General features: G+C 31.7%; 1 protein-coding gene and 2 pseudogenes across 1 annotated transcript; 1 reads left to right on the forward strand and 2 right to left on the reverse strand.

The window, feature by feature from the left end:
* Positions 1 to 43: 43 nt before the first annotated feature.
* LOC120192195 lies at positions 44 to 1,551 on the reverse strand (annotated as a pseudogene).
* A 7,540-nt stretch (positions 1,552 to 9,091) lies between these two features.
* On the forward strand, positions 9,092 to 10,019 carry LOC120192305. Its single transcript, XM_039195100.1, has 3 exons — positions 9,092 to 9,137; positions 9,226 to 9,560; positions 9,669 to 10,019. Exons 1-3 carry the CDS (start codon positions 9,092 to 9,094, stop codon positions 10,017 to 10,019), a joined length of 732 nt encoding a protein of 243 aa, XP_039051031.1.
* A 357-nt stretch (positions 10,020 to 10,376) lies between these two features.
* Positions 10,377 to 11,348, reverse strand: LOC120192257 (annotated as a pseudogene).
* Between the last annotated feature and the right edge of the window lie 369 nt (positions 11,349 to 11,717).

An 11,717-nucleotide genomic window follows, 5' to 3' on the forward strand; every position in this document is an offset into this window, starting at 1 on the left:
AAGTATTGATGACGGGTATAATTAGGAACAAGGGTTTAGGGTGCTGAAGAAGGCAACCACAAAATAACAGGCTGCCAGCCTATGCGACTGGAGGGTGTAGAATATGATCATGTGATGTATCAACAACAGCAGGAGGCAAGAATTGCCACATGGAAACTCCAGGATAGCCAACAAAGGGAACAGCTTGCCACCTACAACTTGGCTTTGGGTAGAAAATGGAGTTGGAATAGCAGTAGCTTGAGGCACAAATACTGGCTTAGAATCTAATGCCTTTACTTGCCGCTCGAGATTATGTATCTCGGTCTTTAGCTTCTGCTTCTCATCGCGAAGTTCATTCTTTTCAGACTACAACATAAAACGCCACTCAGTTAAGACACGAGCCACCTGGTAACTTTAAGTAATATTGATACATCAAATAAAAATTTTAACATGCAACACTCATCCCAAGCTCTCACCTTAAGCTCATTAATCTTCTCCTGCAGACTCTCATTTGATTCCCTCAGTTTCTGGGCTTCATCCCGTAATTGAGTAACCATCCGAACTGCATCAACCAATATGGCAGCCCTGTCCATTTTGGAAGACCTTCCAGGATCTAGGATAGAACCCAATTCTAGGAATCTTGAGACATTGGAATACAAACATCAGAGGAGGCAAAGTGGGTTGAAGGGATAGAAAAGGTGCAACAACACATGCCTGTCATTTAGCTTAGCCCTTCGCATCTTTTCTCTGCAAGCTTTGGATCCAGATGCACTGCATGAACCAGACCTCATCCTGATATAGAAGAGTGAAGAGATAACAAAAGCGTTTTAAACCAAGTATAATCACACCATAAAACTGGACAGAAGCTTAAAGCAATTAAATGGTACAGAAGCAGACCAGAAACTGCATTCCCAAACGATTCATTAAGATTGCACGAATACAATAAAAAGGTCATGATTGAGTAGCCGCATACCGTTTTCGGGAGCATATTTCATTAAGATTTTCTGAATTCCCAAACGATTCAGTAAATTCAACACTGCAGAAGTATTAAGGAAGGTTAATGCGCAATTAACATATCCTAGCTAAAAGGAGAAGCTAGGACCATGGTAGCTTGCCAGCCACTTAGCTTAGTACACTACCCAATTCCATTGCTAAACATAGCAGCCTAAATAAAGCTAAACAAACATTAGTACCACAATGTTGGAAATATCCCAACTTGGAACTTTGCCTGCTAGAAAGTTCAGCTAATCAAACATGAGATTTACAGCTACAACTGTATTCCATGCCACCTTAAAATTCAAAAGCAATGAAGAAAAAGGGAGGGAAAAGAGGAACCTGAGAGGAGTAGAACAAGGGAGGGAGGGAGATGACCAAATAGAGGGTGAAGGGTCAAGTGAGGGAAGATCACCACCAGGAACAGCAATGTCTTCTAATAAACCATAATCATAAAAAATCCAGGCGTTGGGATTTTCAGGGGAGACCGTCGCATCCGGTTGCCGCCGGGACATCATTTCCCCGGCAAATGTTCAGTGATGTCAGAGAAACGGAAGATGGTTTTTTTTTAATGGTGAAAGAAACAGAGAGAGATTACACAGATATGGAACGAGTGAATTTGGTTGCTTTGGGGAATTCTGGGTGGGAAAATGTAGGGAATATTTACTTTGGATTTGGTTTACAGAATCCAAAGGGATCTGATTCATCGGAGAGAGTCCACATTCCTTCACCTTTTTAATTCCACTTCCACTCCTGTCCACTGTCACAAACAAAGGTTTCGTTTTATTTTAATTGAATTAGTCGATCAAATTAAATTAAATCAGTTAAATGATAAATTATCAATATTAATTCAGCTAAGAAAATATTAATTAAATTAATTGAAAATAATAATTATTTAATGTTTATATATTAAGTTTAAACTCGTTAAAAATTAAAATTCTATTATTTTTTTAACTGCATTTAACTCATTAAATTTTCAAGACCCAACTAAATTTTAACCCCAAAAAATACCTCTATTAAACTAAAATTAATATAAATAAAGATAAATAATATAAATAAAAAAATAAAAAAAAAGTAGAATAAATGGTTCAAATGGTTCCTTTATTTCACCAAATTGAATATATATTTTAATTTATATTTGATTTAGTTTAATTAAAAATATTATTATTTTAATCTTTGGAAAAGTTTTCATTCATTAGTATATATTTTGATTTTGACTTTTTGTTAAACATTTTTCTCGTTTTGTCTTTAGTAATTTCTAAAGTTGTGAATTAAATGCATGTTTAAGGAATTCTTTAGAAACAATCAAAGACTTAAGTTTTTATAGTGTTTTTTATGTAACCCTATTTTGGGTTATTTCGAAATATTGTAGTGCAATCAGAAATTTCAGTTTTGACATTTGATTGTTATAGAAATATTAAATTTAAATACTAATATTTATTTTGAGACAATTTAATTAAAGAAATAAGTCGTTAAAGTGATCTCGGTTATGAAAATATTTTATAAATGTTATGTACATGTAACTTAAGATATATTAGTATTAATCGACCCAAAGGAATATTAATAGTTGACATAATTGAATGTACAATTTTGGTATTAAGTATGTGATACTTATTCTATTTGATGTGTAAGTAATAAATCGACCCAAATGAAGACTTTTTGTTTAACATGTTCTTATTATCAGTGATTGGTTACCGCATCAGATATCACTTAAGGTGAATATTTTGTCTAAAGATGAAATATTAATGGAGTATTTGATATCTTGAGATAATGTTCAAGTGTATTTAAATTTATTGTTATTTTCATTATCTTTTAATTTAATTAAAAGATAAATTAAGAGAAATTGATTGGTTAACAATATTTCTATATTGTTAATGCAGAATATGTATATATTCAATTCGGGTTTTTCAGTTTTGATTGTTGTTAATAGAATATATATATATATATATATATTGAAATAAATTAATTCATATTATGACTATGTCTGATATTTTGATAGATTAGTTGAAACAAAATGCTTCCAAAGTGACCTCTTTTGTGTATACTGATTTATTTGAAATATCAAGATGATTATATGTTTCTTATTATCAGTATTTTATCGACATAGCTGGTTGTTAAGGTGAATATTTTGTCTAAATATTAACCTTCATTTTTCATTGTGTGCAAGAGGAAGAAAGTCTTAAGCATAATAAATCTAAAAGTACTCACTTGAAAAGTGCATACAAAGATAATGACAAAAAAAAATCAGAATGTAATTGTTAAGGGTTCAACTTAAAAGAGACAACAATAGGTTACAGAGGGTTATTCTCTTTTAAGTTAAGTTTGGACATTTGAGGAGAAATTAAATTCTAAAACAGTAAGTAACTATTTTGGTTATTTTAAGCGGTCCAAGGGTTATTTAGATCATTTATATAAAACCATTTATATAAAATCAAATTTGGGCATTTCATACCTAAAAATATTCACATGCTATAAAATAACATATCGAATAAAATAATTTGGGTTATTCAAACCCAAAATCATATAAAAACCATTTAGTAAATCAGTATAAAGATGTTTCATAAAATAAATCAAATTGTTTCAATAAAAAAACCTTCGAGATTGGTTCATCGCAAGCTGTCCTCATATCAAATATAAAATAAGTAAGTTGCTCTCACCTGGTGCCTCACTAGCTTACTCTACGATCACATTTATAACCCTTGCATCCGATTCATTTTGATCTCGATTATAATCACGAACTACTCGATCATCGATTTTCAACATATAAACAATTTAAAACACATATTAATATTAATACTTAAATTAATATTATAATCTTATATTCAAACAAATTTAAAAAACAATAAAATCGATAAATATTCGAAACTAATTTTCTCCATTAATTTAAATCAACTTTTTTTCTTTTAATTCTCCCTTCCAAGTCCTTGAAATAATACTTCTTAACAATAAATCACTTAACTTTTCATAATTTAATAACTAACCCACAATTACACATTTCTTCTAAATCAATCCCCATAAATAAAAAATCCTCAATTTAGTCCCCTACCAATCACTTTTATTCCATGTCATTCACCATTTTCAACTCCAAACAACACTTTTTTATTATTATTTTTTCCAAGCAATCTCTTTAATCCCATATTTTTACCATTTCATCATCAACTTCCCTTAGACTTCCAACTTAGTCCTCCATCTTGTAGCATTCTACAAAATAGACCAATTCATTATTTTAACACCAATTTTCAGCATAGTAATTCAATTTCCCAACAATTACCTAATAATCTTTCAATTTCACCAAACTTACAAAAAGGTCCCATAAACTTAACATTACTTCAAATTGATCCAAAACTTAATTCTAATCAGATGAAATCATTCTTCTATCTAATCCAAACCCCAAAGAAATTTTTGCATAATTTTTCTTCCTTAAGGCTGAAAATTTTGGAATCTTTCCTTAATGGTCTCCAACTTTGATTTAAGCTTGGTTTAGTCACCTACAACCCTTTTCCATTCATTTCTAATCATTCCTATAACAAAAATAACCAAAAATTAAATTTTTTTACGACCCATACATGATTGTATACTTGCATCTTGGTCCCTTAGTGGTTTTTATTAACTTTTAAGCTTGTAATTGATTCCATAACACTACTATAATCAAACTCCAATCTTATTTCATTGATTTATCACCTTCCCTTCAACCACCATAAAAGCATTTCACTCTTTATGCATGAAATCATGCAAAAGTTATACCAGAAGAAAGAGAATTTAGTGGAGAACATTTTTCTTTTTCACACTTTAGTCCAAATTCTAATTAAAATGGACCAAAAATGAAAAAAAATCACTCACCTTGGCTATGGAGGTTACGGTCAACTGCTGGAGAAGAAGAAGAATTTCAAGAGAATTCTATCAAAATATATATTAATTAAACCATTAAAAGCTAATTTAAAATGAATTTTTAATTCTTTTTGGCTCAAAAATCTAAATTGCCATTAATGAATTTTTATTTTTACCTCCATGTCACTCCTTTATTTATATTTTAATATTCCAAACTAACTATAAAAATATCATCTATCAATTTCTCTTTTTGGCCTTCCAATTTTTAAAATTTCAATTTAGTCACTAAATTACACTATTTCACTAAGTCAAGGTAAATTCTTTTAATTTAACTAATCCACTTTGAATTCTTCACAATAAAAATACTAAAACAAAATTTTTAACCTCTTATTATCATCCTTCAAATTTTTGTGAATTTTTTATTCGATCTGACAGACACAAAAATCTTTTTCTACAAATTTTGGATCGAAAATCTGACAGGCACACAAATCTTTCTTTTAAGGTAAACTATCCATTTATGGGACCAAATAATATATATATAATTTTCAAAATTACACTTTAGGTTCTTAAACTTTTCTATTTTTTATATTTTAGTCACCAATTTTCAAAATTTGCATCTTAGTCACCTGTTGAAATTTTTGGGTTATTACAATCAAATTCAACAATCTCAAAGAACAAGTGTCATTAGGAAGATATACGAGATGAGAGAAAGATGATCTTAGATTATTATGTTTCTACAAGAAATAAGGATGACAGTAGAATGATGAAAGATAATCTAATTAACTTTCGTCATCATAAAAGTTATGACTCTCAAAAGTGGATTAATGCCAAGTAAAAAGAGTATATTTTTATACAAGATAATAAAGTTTGAGTACTTATCTCATTACTTGAAGGTGGAAAATTAATTGGTTATAAATGAGTATTTATAATCAAGATGGATGCAAATGGTGATGTTGATAATTATAAGACATGTCTTGTATATAAAGTATATACTCAGAAAGGAGACATTAATTTTGTAGAGACTTTCTCTTTGGTTTCATTGAAAGACTTTTTCGGGATAATTATTATACATGTTGCTCATATTTGATTTTGAGTTACATAAGTTGGATTTTAAAATTGTGTTTCTCAATGGTAACATTGATAAAATATTTTATACGGTGCAATTAGAAAATTGTATCTAATGATACAAAATTAATAATTTGCAAATTAAGGAAATATATTTATAAGTTCAAGTATTACTCTCATTAATTGTATAACAAACTTCACCAAGTGATTATCCCGTTTGGTTTTGAAATGAATTTGGTTGATAATTGTATATATTATAAGTTTAATGGGAGTAAACCAAACAATACCCCTTATTGCTAAAGGAACCAAGTTTAGTCTTGATCAGTACCTTAAGGATGATTTTGAAACTACCTTAAGGATGATTTTGAAACTAAGGAAATGTTAAAGGTTCCTTATGCTTTAAAATAAATAAAAAATTTAATGTATACTCAGGTTTATATGCATTCAGACATAGTATATGATTTTAGGATATTAAGAAGATATTTAAGCAATTTGGGTATGGATCGTTGGATAGCAGCTAAATTAATTCATTCAATATATTTAAGAACAAAAATGTTACATATTCACATATCAGAGGTCTAATAAGTAAGATATCATTAGGTTTATGGACTACGACTTATTGAAATATGAATGCAAAAGTTTGTCACATGAACTGCTAATTATGAATTGATAAGAAAAACCACTTGACTTATTTTTTGACAACTAAGTTGTAGTCCTTCTTTCCATATATAACAAAAACATCTTAAATCTAATCACATAGATATTATGTTTTTGTTTCTTAAAGAAAATTCAGAGTGATTATATGTTTATAGAGCATGTTGGTACAAACTCATAACTACGCGCTTACTAAAGAACTGTCACCCAAGGTCTTTCATGAGCACATTACTCATATGAGTGTAATATCATTTAAGGATATTTGATTCTAGTGGGAGTTTGTAATTTTAATGTTCATTTATTATAAACACAACTTCAGTTTAAGGATATTTATTTTAAAGTTATTTTCTGCAGAAATAAAGTTTATTTTGGTTTATCCACTCTGGTTTTGATAAAATTTGATCTCACTAATGTTTAAAGAGGACCAATTGGAAATAGATATGTGCGGTTCACATTGCATGTAATTTTCATGCTACGCTCCATGATTGATCTTTGTCATTTGACTGTGTTTGTATACGTGACCATTGATGGGTCTAGTCATGATAAATATGGCAAAAGCCGCTTTGATCATATATGGATATAGTTAATGGACGAGATTGTTATAAAATACCTATTGTATGATAAAAAAATTTGAGCTCATATATTAGAAAACATATGTTGCCCAACTGGGAGATTTTGGATTAAAATCCATAATTATGGGCACATATTTAAAATGTATATTGTTATCATAAAATATGACATAAATTAAGTGATCAATTATGTTATAAAATCATAAGATATTAGAAGTGTCATAGAAATAAAAGTGTAGATACCATTAAAGTTATATTTATAATTCGATGAAGGTTGAAGAGTTATAAGTATACAATAATTTATTCTTGAATTAACTATATAAAACAGTTTGTCACTAATAAATACAAAATCTCGTATTTACTCTTATCACGTTAGAGAGTTTATAGTTAAGAAAATTCTATCTTTTTGGAAGATCACAACCAAAGAAAGATTTAAGGATTTCAACCTATCAATTAATTCATGTACGCTTCCGAATCTGGTATTTATTTTATTCTTGATGATTTGACACGATTAGATCCCGGGTAATTTAATATTTATTATGATTTAGTTTTAACATACTTCACTCTCGTGTTACATCGGGAGTCCCTTTACTTCACTGTGGTGTTACATCGGCTTCCTACCGTTACCTGGTTCAAATGGTTCATAATAAATTGAGCGGTTGGAAAGTGGACTCTTTCCATGGTTGGACGTATCACTCTTGCTAAAGCGGTGCTACGCAAACTGCTGTTCTGCCTTTGAAAATTTGTTCAGAATTGGAACGTTTGATTCGTTATTGTGTTTGGGGCAAGGATTCTGGTGGTGGAGGCACTCCTTCAATTCGTTGGGACAGGGCCGGCGGCTCTGGGCAGGGGCAAGAGGGGCACCCGCCCAGGGCCCATAATTTTATTTTGTATTAATTTATTATATTTTAATAGACTAAATTAAAAATAAGACTCATAAATATTAATATATCATTTTCTTATATTAATACAAGAGAGTCCATAAACTTATTTTTTATTGATTTATTGTTCTCATCATAACGTTAAAAACTATATTAATATACTAAATTAAAAGCAGGGCCCATAAACTTATTTCTTATTGACTTATTAAAAAAATATTGTAATAATTTTAAGATTATTTTTTCTCATAATAATTTGTCGGATGTTGATGCAGATGATTTTTTTCCTGAAAATAAAGTGTTGCAATTGACTTTGCCAAATGTATTCATGTCAGCGCTTGAAGTTCTTGAGTTTGTTAAAGCTAGAGATTGTTATCCTAATGTTTCAATTGCTTATTGAATTTTATTAACAATGCTGCTAAAGGTAGCATTTGCGGAAAGAAGTTTTTCAAAACTGAAATTATTGAAGAATTATTTGAGGTCAACAATGTCACAATAAAGATTGAATGTGCTAGCTATGTTATATATTGAGAAAAATATATTGGAAAACATTGATGTTGACACTATCATCAATGATTTTGCATCAAGAAATGCTCGAAGGCAATGTTTTTTTAAGTATTTATATGCTTAAATATGTTGATATTTTTGATATTGTAATGAATTAATATTTATTTAATTTAATAAAAATTAATTAAAATTTTATATTGCGTATTTTTTAATATTCTTTTAAATTAGGGTCTAATTTTTTTAATTTTATCCCAGGCCAAGAAAAAGTCAGAACCGGCCCTGGTTGGGATAATGTATGTTAGCCGATTGTGTATGGTGGATTGGGTTTCAGGAAGTTAGAGACTCAAAACTAAGTGTTTATTATCAAACTTGCTTTTAATCTCATTACTCAAAAGGATGCTCTTTGGGTTTATTTCTTGCAGGCAAAATATAAATGGGAGGAAGATTTTTCAATGCACATTCGAAATCAGAATTGCTCGAGGCTTTGAAAGGGTATTAGCATTGTGTGGAAAGATGTTTGTAGCAATATTTCTCAGGTGGTGGGCAATGGCAGTAACACTGATTTTTGGAGGGATAAGTGGATCCCTTATCTGAACCCTTTGATTAATTACATTAACAATGGTACCATTACTTGTCAACTTCCGTGAAGGGCATGTCAGACAAGGCGAGTAATTGGAAGTGGAGTGTTTTTTAGCACCTTCTGCCCATAAATATACTGCTAAGACCAGCTGTTATCAAAGGTTCTGTTCAAGGTGGAAAAGTCGATAATTATGGGCGGGCAAGATGTGATGATGTGCAGTTTACTATAGGACCGACTTATGAAGCCCGATTAGAGCCAAATGTCGAAGTAACCGACTTATGGTTGTTAAGTTGGAATAAACTTATGACTAATGCTGAACGGCTGAAACGTCATTTCACGAGTGATGGAGACTGCCCGTGCTGTGTTGGTTCCTTGGAGGATATTGATCATATTTTTTGGAAGTGTACCATTATTCTACCCATTTGGGTGCTGCTCATAAAAGAAGATAAACTTGAGGAATTTATGTCGATGGAAATCAAGAATTGGATCCGCGTTAATCTGACTAACGTTAGCTATTTCTCTAAGGAGGGTAAGGAGTGAGATATCTTATTTGGAACAATCTTTTAGAACACGTGTTGTTATGGAAATTCTATTGTTTTTGATAATTCGTTGGAGAATAATGCTGTTATTCTTGAAAGAAGCAAGAGATTACAAATGTTGACGCACAGAGCACTCGAACAAGACTACGAAGCAAATAGACGTCAACGTCGAGAAAGGGTGGGTGCAATTCGTAACAATATAGTAGAGTGGTTAGTGGGGTTTAAGAAATTTCTTGGAGTGTGCTCGAGTTTGGAAGCGGAACTGTGGGGAATCTATGTTGGCTTTCTCCGCGCTTGGAACACCGGTGTGAGAAGAGTGGTTGTTGAAAATGATAACTTAAATGTCATTAACATGATGAACGATCATAAGAGGAAGAGGAGTTCAACGATAGTGGATCATATTCTGTGCTTGCTTGAGCGGGAGTGAGAGGTCTGTTTCAATCATGTTTTGAGACAGGATAATAGAGTTGCTGACAATTTAGCAAAAAATGCCGAGGCGGAGATAACTGAAACTCAATTCTTTTATTCTCCTCCTAATGGTATCATTTCACGAACCAACTTACCTCACTGGTTAAAGGAATCGTTGTTTTTCCTAAAGTCACGAGCAGGATGATTTGCATTCATTGTCAAATTGTTGAGATAGTCTTGAGCAGGTGGTGGTTTTGGCCTAGTTTTCCCCCCAACAGGATCGGATTCTAGACTTGTCAACTTCTCAGCACGGAATCACATTTATAAGACGATACACAAATATAAACACCCTTTTTCACACGTTCAAGCATCGATATTATGCACGACTGGATTTCATAAAACCATCAATCCGCTTATCTCTTCTGGATTTGCGCCAACCAACTTGTCAGCAGCCGTACCTTCCTTCATCAGTAAGAATGCTGGCATTGCCTTGATCTCCATCCTCGTTGCCACCTCCTAATAATCCCACTCATATCAATCTTACATAATAAACATGTCCGCGCAAATACAATAAATTAATTCATTTTGGACCCTCATTTTTTCACAAGATTATATTAACAACCCACGAGAAATTTATTATTCAAACTATATTGTTTAGCTTTTCTTTTAATAGCAACAGGAATAAAGAAAATAGAGCATAACGTGAACCAACATTCAAAATGACTTTGCTAGTCATTAACTCATTATACCTAATAATGCCAAAACAAATCATCCTTATCACAAAAGGATGATACTATCCTCAAATGCACATGTCGTGATCCAACTTACATGCCCAAACATATCTTTCTCAAGATGATTCTAGCACGTCTTCAGGAAGAAGATACTGAACTCGCTCCCCTTCTATCAGCATTTGTATGTAAGCGATCATAGAGTTGTTACCTTAACATCATCAGCATCAACGGTGAGAAACAGGAGATCTTGGAAAGTTAAGGCCATTCTTCAAAAAAGGGGTTCATGGCCACCGAGGGACCGTGAAGCAGTGAAGTGTACAACAATCTACAACATACCCAGAAAAATACTCAAATTAACAACTTTGGAGAGATATAATCACAATAAAATCCTTCGTCGAGATCGTTTCCAGGAACTGAGCCAAAAGATTACCCACTAGACAATTACAAACATGAAGAATTGAATAGCTTACCGGGCAGCCTTGATTTGTAGCTTGGTTAAAATATAAGTCCCAGGATTGAACAGAGTCTATCTTCACAACTCTAGACTTGTCTTGTTGCGCTTCTTCTCTATCCATCTTTTCCTTCCTTTTTCTTTGATGTTTTGCTTGTTGCAACAAGAGAAATGTCCTTTAGACTATGTCAAGATATGGAAACAGAAAAGCTAGGTAACTTCAACTTGTAAACCATTTTTTCTTGGTAACTTGTGAAAAATGGTGTAGTTTTACCATTTACTTTTGTCCTGGCACCAACCATTCCTTTTCTGTTTTATATATGGTTCTTTCTATCTTCTTTTGGATATGATTCAATAAATATCTCCTTTCCATTTGAAGAAAACAAAAACAAATCTCGACTTGTTCTCTTGCTAGCCAAAGACATATATGCTTCATTTACAAATATAATATACCCCTACTCTAGTTTTCTCACGTTTTTACGGGACGTTTCAGTGTTCGAAAATCCCAATTCTACTCGCATAAGGCTAAAAGCCA

This window comes from Hibiscus syriacus, unplaced genomic scaffold (genome assembly GCF_006381635.1).
Source record: "Hibiscus syriacus cultivar Baekdansim isolate YM2019G1 unplaced genomic scaffold, ASM638163v2 tig00004205_pilon, whole genome shotgun sequence".
Lineage (NCBI taxonomy): Eukaryota > Viridiplantae > Streptophyta > Magnoliopsida > Malvales > Malvaceae > Hibiscus > Hibiscus syriacus.

Excerpts from the sequence above, each read along its gene's own strand:
- LOC120192305 (XM_039195100.1), top strand. The coding sequence starts at position 9,092 with ATGGTACCATTACTTGTCAACTTCCGTGAAGGGCATGTCAGACAAG. Across the intron at positions 9,138-9,225 it reads TGAAGGGCATGTCAGACAAG|GTGGAAAAGTCGATAATTAT; the intron begins GCGAGTAATTGG and ends GTTCTGTTCAAG. Across the intron at positions 9,561-9,668 it reads TCCGCGTTAATCTGACTAAC|AATAATGCTGTTATTCTTGA; the intron begins GTTAGCTATTTC and ends AATTCGTTGGAG.